Source organism: Mobula hypostoma, chromosome 6, assembly GCF_963921235.1.
Source record: "Mobula hypostoma chromosome 6, sMobHyp1.1, whole genome shotgun sequence".
Lineage (NCBI taxonomy): Eukaryota > Metazoa > Chordata > Chondrichthyes > Myliobatiformes > Myliobatidae > Mobula > Mobula hypostoma.
In genome coordinates this window covers 124,546,426-124,571,007 of record NC_086102.1, presented here as the reverse complement: position 1 = coordinate 124,571,007, position 24,582 = coordinate 124,546,426, and the positions used below count along the sequence as shown (strand labels likewise).

The window sequence follows — 24,582 nt, the reverse complement described above, 5'->3', positions numbered from 1 at the left end:
AGAGCGGCAGAATGCGCCGCTCCGAGCAATATGCGGGTGGCTGGGAATAGGGGTTAAGATGTTGCAGTAAACAGGTCGGTGTGCGCATTCCGATGCCTTGGGACGATTGGTGCAGTCCCGAAAAGGGAGGCAAAGAAAGCTTGGCCGTTATCTGGATGCCTGGGGCTGGATAGTTTCCAGCCAGAACCTGGCCCCGGCAGAGGGGAGATCTGAGCGCAGGGGACTCCCGCTGTATGGTCTTACTGTGCAAATCTGTGGTGACGCCGCACGCCGCCCGGTCTCCCACTCTTATCTTCTTCCTCAGCCCACCCCCGCCCCAGGATCTAAATTTTAAAAATGCTGGGCATTTCAAGTAACTGCGGACCGATCGATCTGCATTGGCTGACCGAGAGCACGATTCCCTTCTTGATTTGCAGATTTCTCTGCCTTGTTAGGGGTCTCCGGTGCCGTTCCACCTCCGCTGAGAGCGGAACGGACCAGAGCATTAGACTGGGTGTGTGTGTGTGTGTGTGTGTGTGTGTGTGTGTGTGTGTGTGTGTGAGAGAGAGAGAGAGAGAGAGAGAGAGATGCCAAGATAGACAGAAAAAGGAGAAAGGCTTTCCACGTACTGTATAGAGAGAAAGAATTATGTTGTATAGGGAGATGTGATCTCTACTAAGCGTACATATATATGACGCGATTGAATGTATACACAGCGGGAAAATATATTAATAAGCAAAAATATCTCAACAGTGGGGATGCAGATACGATGCACAAAGCTGGAACATTTCTGAGCATCGAACTGAAGATAGTAAAATAATTCAGGAGTGGCGGGGGGCGGGGGGCGCAAATGGGAGATTGTATAAATTGCCAGGCAGGAGAAATAAAGTGTGAGGTAGCGAGAGGATGGACGGACGGTGGGGAAATGGGAGGGGTATGGGTATATATGCATGTGGTACGCAGGAATGTGTGTAGTAGCCGAGCGTGTGGTGAGGTATTTACTGGGTGAGGCGATAGCGAGTCTGTACATAGAGAAGGCTGAGCATGTTCAGCAAGATCGGTGCGCATCGTTAACAAGGACATTTATAGAGAAGCATATAGAAACTGGGCTGGATTCTATGTAATGGTCGAGAGTATCGGGAGGAATTGCCATCTGCTGAGTAAGCGATAGGAAGCGATAGTGTGAGCGATGACTGAATGAGTATCAAACGAACGAGGTTGCATGCGTGGCGAGAGGGCACCGTGAGATTATATATAATGGGGTGTAGAGCATATGTAGTGTGGAGATGAGTTAAAGGTGATCGGGAATGCCGAGTGGATAATGAACTTGTAGTGATTAATTTCCCCATATGTAGGCAGTGATCACTGCAGATAGTGGGCATCAGTACACGGGTACTGAGAAGGCAAGTGAGCATTGATGTGAATACGCTACGTGAGAAGCTGGCGTACTCATGGTATATGATTAGCGATAAGGTATAATTAACGAAAGAATTTATCTTGAGAATATTCGTGAGTGGCAATAGTGATAACATGTCATATGAGAGGAGAATATATTTATGGTAGAAAATATTTATGTTGAACACACACGCATACATACCGTGTACTATATATTATATACTGTATATATATTATATGTTGCGTATAATCATTCAGAATGCACACTTGGAGACAGATGTATAAAAATCCAGACATAAGGGAGTGTAACACATCCATTCTTTCTGGCGCCTGTTTAATGCATAATGTGTTTGCAGTTCACTTGCATTTGTAACACAACCCATTGTAACTCCTAAATCACTGCTTCATTTGAACAGAATCAAGCGGTATAATCCCTGTGTACTGTACGGCTCGCTTTGAGGAATGTGCGCCCGAACATGAGAAGGGTTGCTCGGAGAAGTGGCGGCTTCCTGGGATTATCCTTTCGTGACTCTCCCGCCTTATGAATCAAATAGTTCTTCTGTCTTTTAATGGTCTGTTATTACGCTATAAAAACACCGCACATAAATACTTACGAACGCACATCCCAGCAATTAAATTGTTGCGCAAACTCATCAGTCTCCGCGGCTGATCGTTTCACTAAAGAGAGAAAAATGCTTTTATTAAGGATTTTGTTCACTCGGGCTAACGAGTAATGACTTTTACCGTGTGTGTGTGTGTGTGTGTGTGTGTGTGTGCGCGTGTGAGTGTGACCTGGAGCGCATCTTACGTTAAAGTCTGGCTCGCTTTAATCATGGCTCTGGGAGGGCGTGTGTGTGTGTGTGTGTGTAATGCGATAGTCTCCGTTTTTTATGCCTTCGCCCTCATGCGTGTAGAACAGTCCGAGGGAAGGGAAGAGGCGAGAAAGAGAAACAGGGAGTGAGAGAGAGAGAGAGAGAGCAGACAGGAACGCGAGCTCAAAGGCGTCAGAGCTCTTTAATACATCCCAAGAAACACAAAAGTGGTGCCCTGCACGTTGAAAAAGAGGTACTCCCTCTCTCAAGTTAGATCTGTTTTGGCACTGAGCTAAGTTTTAAGGAGGGCTTATGTGGAGGAGAGCGAGTTCTTGTTTGAGGACTGCGTTGTTTCAAAGGGGCAACCAATCTCCGTATCATCGCCGACCAAACGCTACTCTTAGTATCTCTCCACTGCCGAGATATCTGCTTCTTGTTGTTCTGACCGCGTCTCGTTTGGTGTTACACCACCCCCCAGGGATGTAACACGGGAGGGAGAGGGAGAAGAGAGAGAGACAGGAAGCCTTCAAACCAGCTAACAGAGGAAGTGACACCAGCCTATGCTTAAAGAGGACAATTTTTTTTCATTCTGTAATTGTTTTTGAAGAGAGGGGGAGATTGTAGTGTGGAATATCAACCGAGAGAGAAGCCTCCGTGAGTGTGTGTTTGTAAGGGAGAGTGTGAAGAGGGATCGCACATCTCACAGCGGGACAAGACGCGGCTTGGAAACGCACGGAATATAACGGGACTCGGTTCCGCCAGAAGCGATCTGAGGTGGAATTTACAAAATAAAAACAACCCAAAGGAGTCCTCTGGGACGCGAGCAGGCGCGGAGGGGAGATGTTCAGGAGCGTGTCTTCAGCGACGCTCCTCTGGATCAGTTCCTGCTGTTTTCTTCAACTTGGCGCTGGGCAGAACGGTAAGGAGAGGGCTCCCTTAAAACTTTCCAAGTCTCTGGGCCGAGCACTCCCGCGAATGTTCTAACAGTTTTCCTTCCGTGTCATTCTAAACTTTCATAATTATTCCATATCATTTAACATTTCCTTATCAACACATCGTACCATCCGAGGCGTTTTAATGGGAGTTGGTAACATCGCAACGTAATTTCGTGTTTGTTAACGGTGAACACATTTCTGCTCTTTGCTCACCGTGTTCCGGAGAGACCAGCGGCAGATGGAGATCCTGGCTGGTTTTAAGGAGACATATGGGTTAAATAAAATAGGTCTTTTTTTAAGGAGAGGGAAAACATAAAAAAGAGAGGGGTAAAGTTACCCGGTTTACAAACCCCCAGAACAACAATCTCGCTGGCTTGGAGTGGGACCGAGCAGGGGGTGAGTGCGTGGGTCTGACTGTTTCACCGCTGCGGCCGGCTCTCGGCGGCTTCCACACAGGTACAGATACACGGAGCGAGGCGCCGGTACAAGCCGAGGGGTAGTCTAACCCGACAGAGGCTGACTATCTGGGTGGTGGTAGTGGGAGCGGCTGGCATCCACTCCTGCCTGTATCCCTCTGTAAGCGCATCTCCATCCTTTCTCTCTTCCACCCACTCCCTCACCCTTTCTCTGTACCTCCGTCACGTACACTGACAAGGCAAGTTGTGCAGATGTTCTGCCCGAGGCAGGGCCGGTAACCGGGGACTCTGGACACTTCCTATCACTGCGATCTCTGCGCGGATACCTGTTACTCTGGAGTACCGGGTAATCGGGTAATAATGTTTACTCCGTCTCTGTCTCCACTTTGGCAGCTAATGTTGCCGTGGTAGAAAGCCGTTGACTCGGCGTTAACGGAGCAGCAAGCGACCCGGAGAATATCCCACCTCCCCCCCCCCCCCCGCCCCAGCTCTGCTCGCTCTGGCCCCGCTCTAGTTCTAACGTAGCAGCTTCCCATCCCAAAATTAGCAGGCGTGTGGAGCGGGGATTAACGAGCCCCTGGATCCGGGATCCTGATCCGACGCCTCAAGCTCCATCGGAGGTCCGGGCGGGTAGTGACGGCCCATTCCCCGGACTCTGACCGGGAAAGTGACCACCCGTCCGGGGGTCCGGACGGGGAGCGACCGCTTAACCCCGGGGGTCCAGCGCACCAGCTGTTCTATCCCCATCGCCCTCCGTCTACCTCCCGTTCTGCATTTTGAAGCGGCTGAAAACAAAATCCTCTCACGTCCCACCCCGCCGACCTTCCCCGCATCGGGAGACCTGGCGCGCTTTGCCAGCGTACTCAATTCTGCCGGCGCCGAGAATGTGGAACGGTGAATCCTGAACCGGTGAGCTGGGAACGGCGAGGCGCCGTCGCTGCGTTCCCCCACCGGAGCAGCAGGGGAAGCATTCGCTTTTCTCAAGCTGCCTTTGCCCTGGAGTTCTGACTGCGGGTCTCTCAACACAGAAACACTTCCAAGATTCCACCTCTACCTCCAGCATTCATTCATTCCCCACTGCAGCCCAATATTTACTCGGGCCCCAGGAGGGGGACATGGGCAGCCCCCTGAACACTGGGCGCACACCGAGTTAGACTCATGAGGTGGGTTCAAAGCTACGGAGGGCAGGGGAATTCCCCTTTAAAACAAGGAAAAGTCAACGAGCGCTGAGCTGTGGGACTCCAGTCCTTTGCTTTACATTCTGCGGGGGAGGCAGAAGGTTGCTTTCAGTCTGGTCTGTCTGAAATGCCCCGCGTTCTCCCCATCTTGGAACAGCCCGTACAATTTGTGTGGGATTGATGGACAAAGTGTGTAAGGAGCGCAGGGTGTGGGGGGTGGGGGTTGCGGACTCTTGCAGGTGATGTGTGAAAATGAAAAACATGCAGATGTCGCAAACCTAAAACAAAAACAGAAAGTGCTCCAAATACACAGCAGGTCAGATATAGCACCTGTAGAAGGATCAGGGAAGGTCTGGGTTGAGATGTAATCATAAAGCAAAGAACCAGGCCCTTCGGCCCATACATTCTACACTGATCCCTCCCTCAATGCACCCTCTCGTATTCCCATCAGCTCCTTTTGGCCCAAGTCTCTCCTAAGACCAATTTACAGGGGCCAGTTAGCCTCTGGTGTGTGGGATGAAACCTGAGTGCCCTGGGTGGCCAGAGGAAGAACTTGGAAACTCCACGCAGACGCCAGAGGCTGGTATTAAACCCGAATCGCTGGAACTCCAGTATATATGAAAGGGAAGTGAACAGTCAACGCGATCGAGTTAATTAACGGGAGCATTTCAAATGACAACCCCAGCTGGTCACTGTCACTGGAGCAGAAACCCCTGATAACTTTCTCACTCTTGTACCTTTTGTCACATGCCCATTCTAGCTCACCAGGGGTTTAGACCACTTTTAACATCACGCATGAAGACGCAATCTTGATGACTTCTGGTCTATTTGCTGCCGGTATTCAGTGGGTTAACGTGGAGAATGGCTGTAAGGGTGTGTGTTGTACAAGTGGAAGTGGTGTGCGAGTGTTTGTACCATGTGTGTAGTACCATGGCAAGTTGCATGGATCTGGAAAAATGATATACGTTGATATCTGCAGATCTCATCTTGAGTAATGGTGTTTTCCATTCCCTCTGGAGACTTTCCCTGCTATTTTGAGAAGTTCAGTTTCTAGGTATCTCCAAACATAAATGTAGTGTGTCTACTGCCTGTGCCTGAGACCTGGTGATCCAGCCAACTCTCGCCCACTCCGTCTGACTGTTCAGCTTCTTGAGAGGTTGTTTCTTGGTTAATGGATGAGTGCAAGTTTGTAACTGCATAAGCATCACCCAGTAATTCTGCCTCTGTAAGTTCCCCTTCCCCTTATTTATTCTCTCTCATCACACTGTCCCACATTGACACTGTGTTAGCTCCAGCTATACGGAGAGTTCTTCCCTGGATTTCAGTGTGACATCTCCTTAGCTCTCCATATCTTGTCCCTCCCAACTCTTAAAACTTAAGGGTTAACATCGCCACATATTCACTCTTTTCAAACTAAGCATTGCTGTATTGTAAGGGCGACAACTACAGTAGGAGTATGAGAGAGAATAGCTTAAAGAAAATAAATGGACAAATACAATTGATGTGATAGCCAGTATAGAGCTGATGGGCTGAAAAAACCTCCTCCTATATTAGGAAATTGCCTTCCCCACAGTGGGGCAGTGCTGCCAGTTTTTTTGTCCTAATATGCTTCAGCTGTGAATAAAACAAATGAAATGTAATTTTTTTTTTCCCTCCTCAAGGCATTTCCACAATAACAATGGAATGTTTCCCTACCTTTTTAGGACAATGTTTAGTTTGGGAAGGAATGCTTGAAGCTGCATGGGATATTTTGGTGCAAGACCAGTCATTAGCTGGCAGACTTGCCTTAGCGAGTGAGTCATGACAGAGTGTCGGTGCATTTCAACCTTTGCCTGTCAAGATAAAGCACCATCCCATCCCATGTTGGCATTGAGCAATCTCTCAGATGCGTCAGAGCACCAATTAAAGCCTGCCTTTAGCTGTCCAGAAAGTGAACACTTAGAAATTAAGATCTGCCTTCACACTGCAACTTTCAGAAACCCAGTCTGATCCCACAGAAAATGAAGTGTTTTTAAAGTCGAGCCACTGGTAAGGTTTACGGAAAGACAGTGGCTAATTTGCACATAGCAAGCTCCCGCAATTCAGAGTCAGAATCAGGTTTATTATCTGCGACGTAAGTCATGCACAGTGCAATACATCAAAGTGACAATAATATATTCAAATAAATAAGTAATGTAAAAAGAAAGCAAAATGGGTAGGGTTCATGGGTTTGTTGTCCGTTCAGACATCTGACGGCAGAGGGGAAGAAGCTGTTGCTAAAACATTGAGTCTTCAGGCTCCTGTACCTTCTCTCCAATGGTATCAATGAGAAGAGGGCATGTCCTGGGTGATGAGGGTCCTTAGTGATGGATGCTACCTTTTTGAGGCATCGCCTGTTGAAGATGTCCTCAGTGGTGGGGAGGTTAGTGCCCATGATGTTGCCGGCTGAGTTTACAACCCTCTGCAGCTTTTACCAATCCTGTACATTGATCCAGAGTCTCAGGTGACTTAGCAAATTTCCCCAAACTCTTAATGGAATATAGCCACCTGCTTGCCTTCCTGGTAATTGCATACCGTATTGGGCTCAGGATAGATCTTGTGCCCAAGAAATGGTGACACCCTGGAACATAAAGCTGCTCAAATAATGCCCGCCAGACAATTCCTTTCAATGGTGTCAATTTGAGAGAGTTATGTGTCTGAGCTATCATTAGCTGGGCATTAATGCAGCATCATTTTGTAGCACAGCTTGGCACAACTGTCCAAGTTGTGTGTGGGACCTGGAAGTGACTGTGTTTACGCAGGTCAGTGCTCCCTGCCTTTGGAGGTGCAGAGTCTGGGAGGTGCTGCTATGGCCATGAGCTGTCTCAGTCTATCTTGTTGCTGACACACACTCATATCCAAAGTGCCCCGGTGACGGGCGGTGGTGGTGAGCAGATACTTCATCAGGAGGGTGGCTTGTCATCAGATGGGGGGCTTTAACATGGATGGCGTTGAGTTTTTTCAGTGTTGTGTGATATGAATGTGCCAAACCAAGGGAAGAGCTTTGGATGTGACAAGTGAGCGTGAGATGTGGGTTAAACAAAGGATGCTGTATAATTCACAAACTGTATTATAATGCGAGATTTTAATTTCTACTGGTGCGTGGTAGTAAAATTACCAAACTCCCCTTTACAAGAGAATTAAATAAAAACTTGCCCGCAGTGTGTGCCTACAGTTTAACAGACCAGGGCTTTACTGTATAAGTATCATAACCGTAGCAATGACTCTTGGTACCTCTAGTCTTAAATTCAAATAACTCAGAAAGCTGGTTAATAACAGATCCTGAGCAAATGAGCTGTAATTAGTACGGTACAAACTGTCTAATTCCAATTACGGCACTTCCTCCTCTTTTTTCCCCTCACTCCTCACACGTAGACTAATCGAGCACTGATAAGCTTATATCCCCGATGCCAGTGCGTGGTGAGGCTGCTGGAAAGATTGAAATCCGAAGCCTGTTTTCCTTTTTTTAAAACTATAATCGGCTTGTCTGAAATTTGAAAATCCTTCCATAGTCGCAGGGCTCCCTGTTAGAGCCATTTCACAGCGCCTTTCCAGCCAGCTTCCCATTCAAACACCTCCCGGCTCAGCGACCCCCTGACACAACTGGATGCAGCAAGCGCCCCCTTCAGGGCATTGCGTGTATTGGCCGATTCGCCGGTGCAGCACCAAGAGGGCCAGCCGAGATATTTTGCCCCAGTTTCTGGCGAGGGGAATGCTCTCACCATCACAGAGGGCTGTATTTTGGATGAATGGTAAAATAAGGGTCCGATCCGCCCTCTCAAAAGATGCAAACAGCACTCTCTTGACGGATAACAGTGTCCTGGTTAACGTTAAATTTGTTTTTAATAGCGCAGCTGGTAGGGCCGGAGACCCCAGGTTCAACCCCGACCTTGGGTGCTGTCGCCTTCTCCTGTGACCCGTGTGGGTTTCTATTCCAAAGTAGGTTAATTGGCCGCTGTGAATTGCCCTGCGTGTAGGGGTGGGGGGTGGGGAAGCTGATGGGTACTTGGGCAGAAGAAAAAGAATAGATTAATGTAGATTTAATGTACACGGTGATTGATGGTCTACTGTGGGCTTGTTCCTTTGGTTTATGTTGCTGTGACTCAATTGCTCTTTCAACATCAATAAAACAAATTGTCCGATCATTATCAATCAGATTGCTGTTTGTGGGAGCTTACTGTGCGCAAATTATTGTGCCAGATTCACCTCACTATGACACCGATCTTCAAATCACAGTATTGACCGTGATGTTGTTGGGATCTCCTGAGGCTGTGTTCGACCCCTGTGTCTCTCCTCATGTGCAACCTCAGCCACTAATTCTTGGGAGAGTTTTATGGAATGGAAGGCACAGTAAGTGCCCCCAGAAGGACCACATAACCCAGTGGCTTTCAGGGGGATGGAAAACTGAAAGTTTTGAAAACTTCTTAAACCTTGGAACTTTGCACCGATGGTGGGAAATGATGGGTGCTCCCTGACTCCGAAATGGACTGTTTTGCTTGGCTAATGTACTGGGGGGGGAATATGAAATTGTGGTCAGCTGAATGGAGCTGAGACCACAGACCGAGCCTTGGACTGATTGAAGCGCAGGGAAAAATGGAGGGGCTTCAATTTCTTGCTTCTTCCAGTGACTTCTGTCATTGCCCAGTTTAACAGACTGTGTCACTGGGACTCCTGTAAGTGATTGCTGCCCAACTGCAATAAATAAAGGAAGTGTTTGCGTGTAAACAGTATGGTCGTGGGAGCACACTCACCCAGGCCTGACGTGTTATTTGGAAAGCATGAGGTTTTCCAGGATCAACTTCAGTGCTCTATGTGCCAGGTGCCTGGCTTATCACCACTGACTTGCATAGTGCCATAGAAAAAGGGGAGTTTGGGTCACCTCCAGCCACAGGGGGAGGAAAGACAGACATTGCCAAGCTGACAGACACTGTGTCCTCATCCATGAGTTCAATCAGTTCTGCGTAAAGCAGATTTATTCCTTTTAATTTTGAGCTAATGTTCGAACTTGTGTTCATTTCCCCCCAGAATGGAGGCTGATGAAGGGTCTCGGCCCGAAACATTGACTGTTCCCTCATTTCCATAGATGCTGCCTGGCCTGCTGAGTCCCTGCAGCATTTTGTGCGTATTGCAATGCCTAGCAGAGGCTGACCACCATTGTCCCTTGTTTCAAAGGGTAACAGCCATCCTGGAGAGTCAAATCAAAGTTCCACTCATTGTGCCTAAGACGGAGTTGAACCCAGAGTGTTCCCATCAGGCTGAAGGTGCCACCAGATGGCGATAGAGAGCAGGATCCCGTTTCCTTATTTCCCCTAAAATTTTTATTTCATTTTCATGAGACCAAGGTAGAACAAAACCCTGAAACATCGACCCTGATTCTTCCTCCACCAACGCTGCTTGACATTATGCTTTTGCTATCAATTTCTCTGCCTTCCATAATCCTCAACCTCCACCAGAGATGTGCACCCTTGGGATTTCTGTGACGCTTTAACTCCGGAACCTTGTGCGTTGCCCTATTTTCAACATCTTTCCACTTGTAGCCGCGCCTTAAGGTGCCAGGATCTGGTCTTGGAATCCTCACCCTTCAGCCTCTCTGCACCACCTTATCCCTTTCACCCTAACGTTGCGCCACCGATTTTAACTTCTTGCAGCTTAGTGTTAAGAATCCACCAAACAGTTTGTCAAGTTTAATGAGAGTAAATAAACAGAAAATGTTGTATCCATTCAAGCAGTCTGTCACGTGTGTGTGTGTGTGTGTGTGTGTGTGAGAGAGTGTGTGTGTGTGTGTGTGTGTGTGTGTGCCCTTAACTCCTGGTGGAGTCGTCGGGTGCCGTCATGACAAGGCTTTACGCGCATCATACGGCGTGTCTTGGGCACCTGAAACCTGGCGGAGCCCATCCCTCTCCAGGTTTTTTTTTATGAGGTTGAGTTGTTAGCTCGACACTCAACCCAGGCACAGATGAAGATCGCCAAGGGAGCTGGCTGGATTCGAACACGGGACCTCTCGCCCCGAGGTCCAGCACTGATGCCACTACACCACCAGCTGGGGTAGTGACATACCCAGCTTCTAGTTCATCCAGTCTCCACCCCCACACAATTGAGTACACAACAGAGGTACCCAACTTCACCTCTTAAACTAACTGAAATTTACAGCAACATCCCAAATCACCATGACCCTATAACCAGATCTAATGGTTTTTGTCCAGGGCCAGTGTACCCAGGAGATTTTCCCAGTTACATTGTGAGGCCTGTTATGTCTAGTTAAGAAAGCAGATGGTTGCTCTGGTTAATATCTTGTCTGCCCGCTGCAAGTACCAACCACAATAGTCTCCAGCGTGGGATTTGAATCCACAACCTTTCTGACTCGGGTGTTGTTACTGAGCCACAGCTGACACTGCCTCTGAGGCGTTCCCATTTGGAAACCCACTGAAGAGTGCAGAGAATCTCCTTTGGGCCAGCTGAGTGATTTGTCAGGAGCCTCTCTGAGCTTCCAAATCCCAAAATGGGATTTTCCTTAAAAATCTGAAAACGACACCACAGCTGAGAAGCCCGAGGCCTTCTTTCTAATTGATTCATTCATTTTACAGGATCTGGACAACACTGGCTAGGTCAATTTCTATTGCCCATCCCTACATTCCCCTGGAACTGAAAATCCTCCTCTGCCATTTCAGAGCCAAACACGTGGTTGTGGGCCGAGACTTACCTTCCGCTCGATTATATTAGCAATACATGCGGGTCATTTACAACAATCCAGTAGTTTTCAAGTCATCAGTACTAATTGGTTGTAGCAATATTCCAGATTATTAATTAAATTCAAATTCTGTGATGGGATTTGAAGTCAGGTTTTTACATTGTTATTCACACTTCAAGTGATTTCCTGGTTGTATCTCTGTCATATCCCTCCTGCAGGCCTTTGCTGTCCGCCTTGCTCTGTGGCCATCCAGTTATTTATCACCTTCCTAGCTATCTTACTTCTGTGATTTCCTAGAAACCTTTCCTCCCACCCTCCCACTTCCAGTAGGAGGATGTGAGGTTGAGAGATAGAGAGAGAGGGGGGCGGCTCAGAGTGCCTGAGAGCCTTGGCCTGCGAGAGAGAGAAGACTGGACTGAGCTGAGAACTGGATGCTGGTGGAAGGCCAAAGTGAGTCCGCAGAGCTGAGAGCAGACTTGAACTGGCAAGAAATCAAATGCTTCTACCTTCCTAGGGAAAAAAAACATACTTCATTTTAACAGCTGCTGCAGTCTGTCTGCGGCAAATGTGAGCTCCGTTCAGATTCAGACTGCAGGAACTGCTTCAAAGTGTTCACTCACAGACTGCCAGTTTGACTGCCCCTTGCTCCCATCTGGGAGTCCCTGTGTGTGTGTGACACAGCGCTGGGATTGCCCTTGATTTGCTGCACTCACTGATGCAGGCTCTGTCATCTACCTGCATTGGAGTAGTTTTTCGCCTTTTAGCCAAGGGGTTTCCCTTGCTGTATTTTAACTTCTCCTCGGATGTCGTGACTGCAGGAAGAAGGGAGAGTGCAGTGTGCTAGGGCAGGTGGGTTTTGAGGTGTGTCTGGACAATGGGCTCCAGGAAGCATGGGTCAGGTAGAACCCAGATGGGCCAAGTGGCATTCATCTATCAACACACACACAAGATGCTGGAGGAACTCAGCAGGCCAGGCAGCATCTATGGAAAAGAATACAGTCGACGTTTTGCACCGAGACTCTTGGATCTCCGCCCGAAACATCGACTGTTTACTCTTTTCCATAGATGCTGCCGGGCCTACTGAGTTCTTCCGGCATTTTGTGTATGTTGCTTGGATTTCCAGCATCTGCAGATTTTCTCTTGTTTGTGATTGGCATTCTCCTATCCCTTATTTTCAGGTATGTATTATCTATCAAAGTCATAGAGGCCCTTTGGCCTATTGTTGCCAGAGTGGTTCTTTTGAAAGAGCCTCAGTCCCAGTCTTTACCCATTACTTTTCTCTTTCACTGCAATTTATCCAATTTCCCTTTTGCTGCGCAATTATTGTTCCCACATCTCCTGTCATTCCTTCAGTGAATTGTTGGAAAACGCTGGTGCACATTTGTTCAACTCTAACGCTTTAAATTGTGATTTCTTTGTGCTTTTTTTTTTGGTGCATTCTTTCCGAAATGTTTCCACATTCCCAAAGCAACGGTCTTTTCCTGAGCTTAATGAATCTTACAGGGCAAGGGAAGGTCTTGCTGGCTGAACAAGCTCCTTTCCAACCTCGCCTGCCTCATTTGCCCGTGCTATTTGCTTCAACTCCTCTCAGCGTGTCACCGAACGATCGCCAGTATTTCCCAGTTCTTCTTGGTTGGTTTATAAACAAATAAAAACCAGGTCGGGGCTGCCCTTTCCTTCCTAAAAAGCACAATTAAAAAAGGGCGGCACTTTTGCGTAGTGCCAGCGAGCACTGTTTGGGGTTTATTCCTGCCGCTCCCTATATGTTCTACCCTTGGCTATGTAGATTTCCTCCAGGTGTTCCAGTTTCCTCCCACCACCCACAGACGTCCGTGTTAGGGTCAGTGAGTTGTGGGCATGGTACATTAGTGCTGGAAGCATGGCAACACTTGTGGGCTGGCCAGCACAACCCTCTCTGGTTTGATTTGATGCAAACGACACATTTCACTGTGTGCTGTGATGTGCATGTGACAAGTAAAGCTACTGTTTCTCCTGGTGATCTTTAAGCAAATAAGAATCCGGTGCCAGGCAATTTAACTGGTCATTATTATTTGCCAGTTTCTGTTGTCTTTACTTTCTTGCCCAACGTTTGCACCAGTCTTACAGCCACTCTGCCTCTGGTTCGGGAGTTTCTCCCCCTACACCCCTCCACTTGCCCTCTCTCTCACCAAGCCTCGTTCCTCAAGAAGACCGTTACCCAGGGCCAGCTCCTTTCAGCAACAATGCATGATGCGCTTCTGTTCAGAAGCAGGAGAGAGAGGATGCCACAAGCCATTTGAAACCCGTTATACATCTCCGTCCCGAGTTCCGGAACGGCTGAGCAGCTGGCGCGTCGTGTACATTTATCACAGTGAACTCCTGGGGAGCGAATAATATAGCCAGGGTGACTTTTGTTGGTTTGGAGGAAACTTAAGCTCTGCACGTGGTGGGGGGGACAGGGGAACAGGGCTTTGAGAAAACACGGCTGCAAGGGAGATACTGCACCAAAACAGGCCCTTCAGCCTGCTGACTCCGTGCCAGTCATCAACCACCGACTTGCACCAGTCCCGTTTCTTAATCCCCCCACTCACCAGTGCTCAGTCAACTGACCAACCCACATGCCCCTGGGACTGTGGGAGGAAAGCAGAGCACCCAGAGGAAACCCACGTGGTCACAAGGAGAACATGCAAACTCCACACAGACAGCACCCGAGGTCAGGATTGAGCCCAGGTCACCAGGGCCAAGGGATAGCAGCACTGTTGGATGCTCTGACCACATTCTGGGTACTTTTGAGGAGACCAGAGTGGTACACGGTCATTCTCGGTGACTTGGGAACTAGTGGTTGCCTTGAGAACTTTTGATGCAGTACATAGGGTGAAACATTTAGACCGGCAGGGCCATCGATATACCAGAGGGAACAGATCCAAGGGAAAAGGAAGAGTAAGCTGAGGAAACTCAAGTCTAGATGAAGCATCTCAGCTGGAAATGTTGAGGATCCAAACTCCGGACTCGCCGATGCCGGAACCCTGAACACTAGGCCTTGAACCATGGTCTCGCTGACCCATGTATGGGGTCACCAGCCCTCATGCCTCCTGCCTGCACAGAACTTCAATCCTGGAACCTGCTGTCAACTTCCTGACCTGGTGGTGTCGGAGGGCACCAGCCTTCGTCCTCGCTGGTCTGCCAACCTCATATCCAAACATGGAGCTCCTCTGTCACAAGTTCACATTGCCGGCTTTCAAGTGCAGAGCTGAGGCCTAGACTCCGGCCTGACCTCCGATTTCCCCATATCCCTGTCCCTAAATGATAACCTGACCCTTAACTCCCCTCTCTGGCCCCTAAACCCCAAAGTTATCTGGCTCCTGCTAAAACCCAGCGCAGGGCCACAGGGTCAGGTAGTTTCCTTTGGTTCTGACGCCCTGCTGGCACACAGGGCTCTCCCACCGTGCTCTGGCAGAAAAGGCGACAGAGGTCCCTGGGCTCTGGGCTGCTGAAATCTGTGCTGTAACTGAATTATGAGCAGTAGCTCCGGTACCTGGCCTGCAGAACGCTTCCTTTAAGGAATTTCCAAACAGATGGAATTTCCAGATGTTCCGACCGTGTGGTCACATGACTCCAGTGGGCCGGCTTGGCAATACTTCAGCAAAAATTATTTACGATCATCATTTCGATGAATCTTAAATCCAGCCCAACAATTTTGTTTGCAACATCCATTTGTAAAGCATCGTAAATCATTCTTAATGAGGTGCTATCTTTCTTTTTCATTCATCCATGGACACAGTTCTGAGGAAGACCGTCTCCTGTTCTTTGTTGTAAATATGGAAACTCATGCAGTCTAATTAGAAATTGAGAAAGCAAACTGAAGGGACTTGTATTTATCTGGTCGGGTGGGATCCTGAAGACCTCACAACTCCCTAAGTGTGTCTCCAGTGTGGTCAGAGTCACAGGGTGCTTTCCACTTGCTGTGAACCATTTATTTATTTGCTAATTTAGAGGAACAGGCCCTTTCAGCCTAACGAGCCGCTTCACCCAGCAACCCACCTACTTAACCCTCGCCTAATCACAGGACGGCTTATCATTAGCCTATCAACCGGTACGTCTTTGGACTGTGGGAGGAAACCGGAGCACCCGGAGGAAACCCACACGATCACGGGGACAATATGCCGGTGCCAGAGTTGAATTCCGAACTCCGAACGTTACTGTACCACTGAGGAGTGGGAAGGATTCCTTAATCTGAGGACCAGATGGGAGGCTGATATGGGCAGGAATATTTGAGGTGTGGGATTGACCTCATGGAGCGGGTTGAGAGGGATTGTACCTATGGTAGGGTGGGAACTAATCCTCTAATGGAGTCATGTGAAAGTCAAAGTAAATTTATTATCGAAGTGTATATGTCACCATGTATGTCAATTTGAGATTCATTTTATTACAGGCATTTACAAGAAAATAAAGAAATACAATAGAATTTATGAAAATCTTGACATAAACTGGCAAACAATGTACAAAAGAAGACAAATCATACAAATTTTAAAAAATACACGCAAATCACACAAACACATGAGGACATGAATTGTAGAGTCGTTGAAACTGAGTCTGCAGGTTGGGGAATCCGTTCCATGCTGGGGCGAGCGAAGTTACTCACACTGGTGTAGGAGACGTTTAGGACGGTTGTGGGGTAGTAACTGCTCCTGAACCCGGTGGTGTGGGACCTAAGGCATCTGTACCTCCTGCCCGATGGTAGTAGTGGAAGAGAGCATGGTCTGGAAGGTTGGGGTCCTTGAGAATGGATGCTGCTTTCTTGTGGTAGAGCTCCTTGTAAACGTGCTCAGCGGTGGGGAGGTCTTTTCCTGTGATGGACTGGGCAGTATCCACCACTTTCTGTAGACTTTTCTATTCCTGGCCATTGGTGTTTTTATATTGAAATAGGCCCTTCAGTCCATTTGGACTTCAAGCACCCATTTATTCCATCTTTTTTTCCACATATTCCCATAAAGTCCATCCTGATTCCACCCATGTTAGGAGCAATTTTCAGTGGCCAAACAAACTATAAAACCTCGTGCCCGTGGGCTGTGGGGGAAAGCAGGAGCACGCAGGGAAACCGCGTTGGCCACAGAGAGAACATGCAGACTCCACACTGAGGTCGGGGTTGAAGCCAGACCGGACCTGTGAGGCAGCTGCCCTGATAGCTGCACCATTGTGCTGACTCAATACTTCCCATAGTTTGGTGATTTGAATATTTCTTCCAGGGAAAGGTGGGTCAATGCTGAGGAAGCAAGAAGGGGTTCAACAAATCCCAAGAAGTGATGGTCTCTCACTCTCTCTCTCTCTCTCTTCCCCTCTCTCCTCACCTCCCCTCCCCTCCCTTCCCCTCCTCTCCTCTCCCCTCCCCTCTCCTCTCCTCTCCTCTCCTCTCCCCTCCTCTCCCCTCCCCTCCCCTCCTCTCCCCTCCCCTCCCCTCTCCCCTCCTCTCCTCCCCTCCCCTCCTCTCCTCTCCTCTCCTCTCCTCCCCTCTCCTCCTCTCCCCTCCTCTCCTCCCCTCCCCTCCTCTCCTCTCCTCTCCTCCCCCTCCTCTCCCCTCTCCCCTCCTCACCTCCCCTCCCCTCCCTTCCCCTCCTCTCCTCTCCCCTCCCCTCTCCTCTCCTCTCCTCTCCTCTCCCCTCCTCTCCCCTCCCCTCCCCTCCTCTCCCCTCCCCTCCCCTCTCCCCTCCTCTCCTCCCCTCCCCTCCTCTCCTCTCCTCTCCTCTCCTCTCCTCTCCCCTCCCCTCTCCTCCCCTCCCTTCCTCTCTCCTCCCCTCTCCTCCTCTCCCCTCCCTTCTCCTCCCCTCCCCTCCCCTCCCCTCCCCTCCCCTCCCCTCCTCTCCTCTCCCCTCCCCTCTCCTCCTCTCTCCTCCCCTCCCCTCCCCTCTTCTCTCCTCTCCTCTCCTCCCCTCCCCTCCCCTCCCCTCCCCTCCTCTCCTCTCCCTCTCTCTCACACACGCACACACTCTCTCTCTATCCTCTCCCTCTTCCCCTATCTGTCTTCCCCCCTCTCTCTCTTCACTCTCTCTTTCCTCTCTGCCCCCTCTCTTTCTTCACTCTCTCTTCTTTCTTTCCCTCTCTTTTCTCTATTTACCTCTCTCTCTCTCTCTCTCTCCCTTGCCTGAACTTTACCCACTCTGCAAACTGCAGTAAGCTAATCTCGACATCAGGAAGGACAGGAGGCCTTTCTGTCTTTAAAGGACGCTGTTTAGCACATAAATGCTTCCTGTCATCGCCAGGCTCCCTTATCCACGAAGCTGATGCTGAGATATGCTGGTTTGCATTCATCTGGGATACGCACAGTTATCAGCATCATAAATAAAACGCTATCACATTGATGCAAGATATTCAGGAAACAATGCACCTTTGAAAAGGTCTTTCTTAAAATCTTTTTTTTGTTGGCTTGCTTCTCTGGTGGCTTTTCCCCACTCTTGCGATAAGGGATACAGTATTTGCATTTTTTTCACACTCAACACCAGCATCCAAGACTTCCAAGTAGTATGTGGTGCTGGTTGAAACGTCTGCTCGAACGTGAATGAGATCATCCGCTTGGCATTGTACACCTTTTGCTTTAGTGCAGAGAGATGCAGGGTTCAAGCTAGTCACTTGAACCTCAGGTGTGAAACCAGGAGTGGCGTGCGTGCAGTGCAGACTTGCTGTGTTCCAGGATAGATTTTTTGAAGCCCCCTTTACAAAATATTCAAGCATTCTGAAGAATATAGTCATCCGTCAATCAAACTGATTTGGTCACTTTCCTTGTGGTTGTAACTGCTTAATCAAACTGGTTGGTGGTAGTAATGGGCATTCCCAGACCCTTCCAGTGTGACCAGATGAGGAGGTTTCACTCCTGCCCCCCCCCCACTTAATCAAGTAATAAAACACATTTACATCGCACTTATTGGAATTAAGATTTAAGATAAGATAAAAATTAGCTTTGTTTGTCACGTACATCGAAACATACAGTGAAAGGCTGTTTGTGTCAAATCGAATCAGCAAACATTGTGCTGGAGGACATCTCACAAGTGTTGCCAACATAGCACAATGACAACTTGCTAACCCTAACCATACGCCTTTGGACTGTGGGAGGGAACCAGAGCAGAAACATAGAGACGTGGAAAACCTACAGCACAATACAGGCCCTTCGGCCGGCAAAGCTGTGCCGAACGTGTCCTTACCTTAGCAATTACCTAGACTTACCCATAGCCCTCTATTTTTCTAAGCTTCATGTACCTGTCCAGGAGTCTCTTAAAAGACCCTATCTTATCCGCCTCCACCACCATCGCTGGCAGCCCATTCCACGCACTCACCACTCTATGTAAAATACTTACCCCTGACATCTTCTCTGTACCTGCTTCCAAGCACCTAAAACTGTGCCCTCTAATGCTAGCCATTTCAGCCCTGGGGAAAAGCCTCTGACTATCCACACGATCAATGCCTCTCATCATCTTATACACCTCTATCAGGTCACCTCTCATCCTCCATTGCACAACCTATTCTCATAAGGCAAGCTCCCCAATCCAGGCAACATCCTTGTAAATCTACTCTGCACCCTTTCTATGGTTTCCACATCCTTCCTGTAGTGAGGCGACCAGAACTGAGCACAGTACTCCAAGTGGGGTCAGACCAGGGTCCTATATAGCTGCAACATTACCTCTCGGCTCCTAAACTCAATCCCATGATTGATGAAGGCTAATGCACCATATGCTTTCGTAAGCACAGAGTCAAAGCCAGAGGAAATCGATGCAGTTACAGGGAGGAGGTGCAAATTCCTTCCAGACAGGAGCAGGAATTGAACTCCATTTGTTGATCGCTGGCGTTGTCATAGTGTTACGTTACGCTACCATGCCATCCGCCCTCCCCTCATAGCACACAGAACTTCCCAAATCGTTTCACCCCTGTGAAGTGTGGAGATGGAATACAGACATCTGATTTGTTTCTGCATCAGAAAATCCTCTACAGTTGGTAATTTTGGTTGTGGGATCCAGGATTGAGGAGGGAAACCTAAAGACAAAGCCTGCAGATATTGGAAATCTGAAATAAAAATCAAAAGTGCTCGAAATACTCAAAAGAGCAGGTATTGCCTGTGAATAAATAAACCATTTCTCCATTGAAAGTCTATTGCCCTGAAACATTACCCCAGTTCCTTCTCCACACCTACCACCTGATCTGCTGAGTGTGTCCATCGTTTTCTGTTTCCACACTGGACAGAGTTCTCCTACACAGCTGCAACGGCATCTTTGGTGTCCAATTTAGAGGAGTTCTGCTCCACATCTACAGTGGGATCTTTGGTGTCTCATTTAGATGAGTTCTCCTACACAGCTACAACGGCTCCTTTGTTGTCCAATTTAGACGAGTTCTCCTCCACAGCTACAGTGGGATCTTCGGTGTCTAATTTACACAGCTAGAATTCTGATCTTTGGTGTCCGGTTTAGAAGACAGGTTGGCATAGGCTGATACAGGGTTTCCCAACCTGGGCTCCATGGACCCTTTGCTTAATGGTGTTGGTGCACAGAATAAAAAAAGGTTGGCAACCCCTGGGCTAATATTTCAGGTGAAAGGCACTCTTGTGTGTCAGCTTGAATCGCACCCTTGAGTGACTGGAATGCAACTGAACCCACTACCTTCAAATTTAGTTTGAGAAATCTGCTGAGCCAAATGTGGTCCAAAGCAAGTACCAGAGGTAAAGAGCCCACGAGGTTAGGGGACTAACGACAGCTGAGAGATGGGGGATACTCACCACAACCCTTCCATGGTTGCTTATCCCATTATCATTGATTACCAGGGATCCTTCCTCACTGACTCCAGAGTGCTGTGCACAATCAGGCCCTTTGGCCCATTGAGACCATGCCAGTAATCAACAACACATTTACACTAATCTGATATCACAACCCCCTCTCACACAGACATTGGGGCAATTTACAGTGATCAGTTAACCCACCAATCTCCACAAGTTTGGCACGTGGGAGGAGACTAGAGCACCCAGACAGAACTCAGGTACTCTGATCATGGAGAGGACATTCAGACTGCACCCAGATAGCACTGGAGGTCGGGACTGAATCCGTGTTGGTGGAGTGGTGAGGCTGTTGTTCAGTGACCTGTGCCACCGGGCTGCCCTCTGACCTCAGGGTCAGTGTCAGTCATCTGACAAGATGGCAAGACTACCCAGCGCCAACCCTGTTGAGACAGTCACTTTATTGCATTGCTCTAGATGGTGACCTAATGCCTTTAAAGCAGCGGTCCCCAACCACCGGGCCGCGGACTAGTACCGGGCCGCAGGGCATGTGCTACCAGGCCGCGAGGAAACGATATGAGTCAGCTGCATCTTTCCTCATTCCCTGTCACGCACTGTTGAACTTGAACATAGGGTTGCCAACTGTCTCGTATTAGCAGGGACATCCCGTATATTGGGTTAAGTTGGTTTGTCCCATACGGGACCGCCCTTGACCCGTATTTCCCCCGCTAAGGTAGAGCGTTCCTATTAAGCCTTTCATGCCAAAATGGCGTAAAGCGAAGAACCAATTACCATTAATTTATATGGGAAAATTTTTGAGCATTCCCAGACCCAGAAAATAACCTACCAAATCATACCAAATAACACATAAAACCAAAAATAACACTAACATACAGTGAAAGCAGGAATGATATGATAAATACACAGCCTATATAAAGTAGAAATAATCTATGTACAGTATAGTTGGGAAGATGAATGCAAAACTGATGTGTGGAAAAAAATCGGCACGTACGCGCATGCGCACACAGGTGCCCGCGCAAGGCTTCATCGTCATGGTAGTCTTTCCTGGGGTGAAGTGTCCCGGGATTTGACTGCTACTTTTGTCCCTTATTTGGGAGTGAGGAAGTTGGCAACCCTATGTAAAAGACATGTTGAGGTGAGTTTAACCCTACTTGAACACCACCCCTCCCCCCCAGCCGGTCCGCAAGAATATTGTCAATATTAAACCGGTCTGCAGTGCGAAAAAGATTGGGGACCCCTGCTTTAAAGCACCCAGGGAGCTTCAGAAGAATGATGAAATGGTCACTCTCGTGTCCTCTCTCCACAGATGCTTCCTGACCAGCTGAGTCTTTTAGCATTCTCTGTCTTTAATTCAGGTTTCCAGCATCTGCACCCTGGGTTTTGCTTTCATGTAAGTCAATATGAAGGCAAAAGGGAGGGTGTAAAAACAATGGAAGCAGTTGACTGGACAGTGACATTGTCATATTGGAGAGGATGTCACATTATCGCTTCCCTCCCGTGTTTAAGCAAGATATGGTGCCTTGTAAGGGAGATGTTACCAAGACAACCGTGCCCTTTAAGGAACACCAGGAGTGTGACCTTTATGCAGGCTGCAGCAGGGCTGCTAATGAATAATAAGGTGTTAACATTGACACAGGCAGAGACCCACACTGAAAGGATTAGCATTTACAGAGGTGAACACAGGGGCCCTTTCAGCATGGACTGTACTGAAAAGAAAATCTTCCTTTCCTGAGAAAACTTCACTAGAAATATTTAGTCTTGCCCTTTCGCTGAACAGGAAGCTTTTTTAAAATTTCCAATAAACTTTTATTGTCCCTTAGCTGCAGAAGAGTGTGACCCTCCATGCTCTTCACTCACCCCAGCTCTGAACTGATCCTGCAAACTATGGACTCACTTTCAAAGTCTCAACAGCTCATGCTCTCAGTATTTATTTATTTTTGTATTTGCACAGTTTGTCTTTTGCTTATTGGTTGTTTGTCAGCCTTTGCTTCTGTGTAGTTTTTCATTGATTCTATTGTAAATTCCTGCAAGAAAATGAACCCCAGGGTAGTATATAGTGATATATACGTATTTGATAATAGATTTGCTTTGAACTTTGAACTATTCACCCCTGCATAGCCAGTCATAGCTCTTCTGCAGATTCCTCTGTGTCGACGGTTACTTATTGTGACCCCTGGAGGATATTATTATTGTGTTGGCTCCCTCTGCGGCTCCAGTCTTTCACCAGCTCTCCCTGTGGAAACAAGCTCCACAGCATTACGAGGCGTTATTTGTCAGTCACGACCATGCGGTTCTCAGGGGCTGCTTCCTCTCGTTCACCTGCCCTTGACCCTTCACCCTTATTGACTTCTTTAATAAGTCTTTGACTTGTATCGCACCCATAATGACCTCAGCAAGTCTCAAAGTGTTTCACAGCAAGCCTTGAGCTGCTGTCATAGTGTAATATGCCAGAAAAGTTCCCTCAGAATTGCAAACAAAATTTTGTAGCCAAATCTATGGAGGAGGCTTTAATAGTTTCTGTTTTTTCGTTATTTCATAAATGGACTTTATTCATAAAAATATATATACACTACACATGGTTCTCTTTATGTTCAAGGATCAGCTTTATTCAGCACATACGTTTACATGTATTAGGAATTTGCTGTGGTGTGCTGCTCAGGGTGAAGCATCAAACAAAAAACACAACATTCAACAATTATAAAGAATAAAGAAATATGTAAAAATAAAGTTAGAGGTTAATGTACCAAAATGGAATAAAGTGTGCATAGGTACATAAATACCAGCATGTATTTACAATATAAACAGCATTATAAAAAAATGGTTTAAAGTGTTTAGAGTGCAGTAGCGACCAGGGTAATAGATAGATGGGGTGGCGGTGGGGGTGGGTTGACTAGAATGATTGATCAGTTGAACTGCCTGGGGGAAGAAACTTGAAGTTTTTTCTTTTATTTGCCGTTTATAGTGTCGTCCGGTCTGTTTATTCATGGCATTATTGGATCTATATATTTACAGTATTCGGGCTTGCAGTGTGCAAACCACATTTATGTGACCTTTTCAAACAGTACACGCATAGAATGTTTGAGAGGCTCCTTCACAAGACCCAACTCCGCAGTGCCTCCTGGTGGCAAGATCTGCGACTGCGATCTTTATGCTCTTGCTGCTTTCCGGGTGGCCTGTTACTTTCTCTGCTAACTGGCTCATGGGATGTGGGACAGCAGGTAATGATGATAATGAATCAACTTTTATCTAATGGCGTAGCAAGCCCGATGGGTTGAATGGCCGAAATCTGTTCCGGTGGTCTTATCAATACAAGTGCGCAGTGCACCAGCTTGAAGCCACAACTTGCATGAGGCAGTACGTGGTTGAAACCAGCTCTTGCATTGTTGGGAAGGATTTCAGCCTTCCCATTCTGCGGCAGAGAAACTCCTGTCCGCACCCTTCCACTTCTTGCCATACCACTCCAAACCCCCACCGTAAAATTGGCTTTAACATCTTTCCCTTTGATGGTATTTGTAACAACAACAGTTGCTAGAGCTCAGATGCTACTGCACCATTTCTGTCTTGAATAGAGAAGGTGCAGGAGAGACTCAACAGGTCTCACAGCATCTGTGGAAAGGGAGACGGTTAACATCTGAGGTCCAGAAATTTTCATCTGATCCCAGACCTGAACCATTAACGGTTTCTCCTTTGACAGATGATGTCAGTCCTGCTGAGGTTTTTCCAGCATTTTCTGTTTTCTTGTATTTTCATTGTCTGTGGTTTTTTGCTTCATTTGCATTGCATTTTCTTCAAGCTCCCCTTTCCCACTCTCCTGTTGGCCTGTCTGTTATGGGCCGTCTCCACTGCTTTAGGGAGGGCAAATGCAGGCTGGGAGACCAACACCTCATCTACATCTGGGTGCACTGAAACTCAGTGTCATGAGCAATGAGCTTTCTAATTTCAGGTAACCCACCTTCTCCCATCACCACCACCATATCCCTTTCCCAATCCCATTAGTCCATCCAAGTTCTCTCTCCTTTCCTTCACCTTCTCCATCCTTTGTGACCAAGACTCGTTAACCATCTTTCCATGGTTCCTTTTGCCTATCTCCCACATGCCTATCCAATTCTGTTTGTTCTCCCTTGGTTCACCTCTCCCACACCCTCCACCACTCAGTCCCAACTGCCTGTCACCCTCCCTTATCAGATTCCACTTATTGCCTAGCAACCTCTGCCTCAGCGCTCTCCCCTCCCCTTCCCCATCACCAGCCCCACCCTACTCACCCAGTCCAAAGCGCTCCCCACCATTGAGTACTTTTACATGGAGTGCTGCCACAAGAAAGCAGTATTCATAATCAATGTCCCCACCATGTAGACCAATCTCCCCTACTCCTCAGTCCAAATACCCCACTATGCTACTAGGTGTTGGACTTC

General features: G+C 47.9%; 1 protein-coding gene across 2 annotated transcripts in view; it reads left to right on the top strand.

Moving 5' to 3' along the window:
- The first annotated feature begins 2,277 nt into the window (after nucleotides 1-2,277).
- Nucleotides 2,278-24,582, top strand: part of LOC134348366 (neuropilin-2-like) — a 116,993-nt gene continuing 94,688 nt past the window's right edge. The window contains exon 1 of one of the 2 annotated variants that reach the window (XM_063051615.1): nucleotides 2,278-3,105. In XM_063051615.1, coding sequence (XP_062907685.1) covers nucleotides 3,027-3,105 — 79 coding nt within the window. In that variant the 5' untranslated portion in view covers nucleotides 2,278-3,026. The remainder of the gene's footprint in view (nucleotides 3,106-24,582) is intronic. The other variant, XM_063051614.1, reaches the window with a different exon arrangement.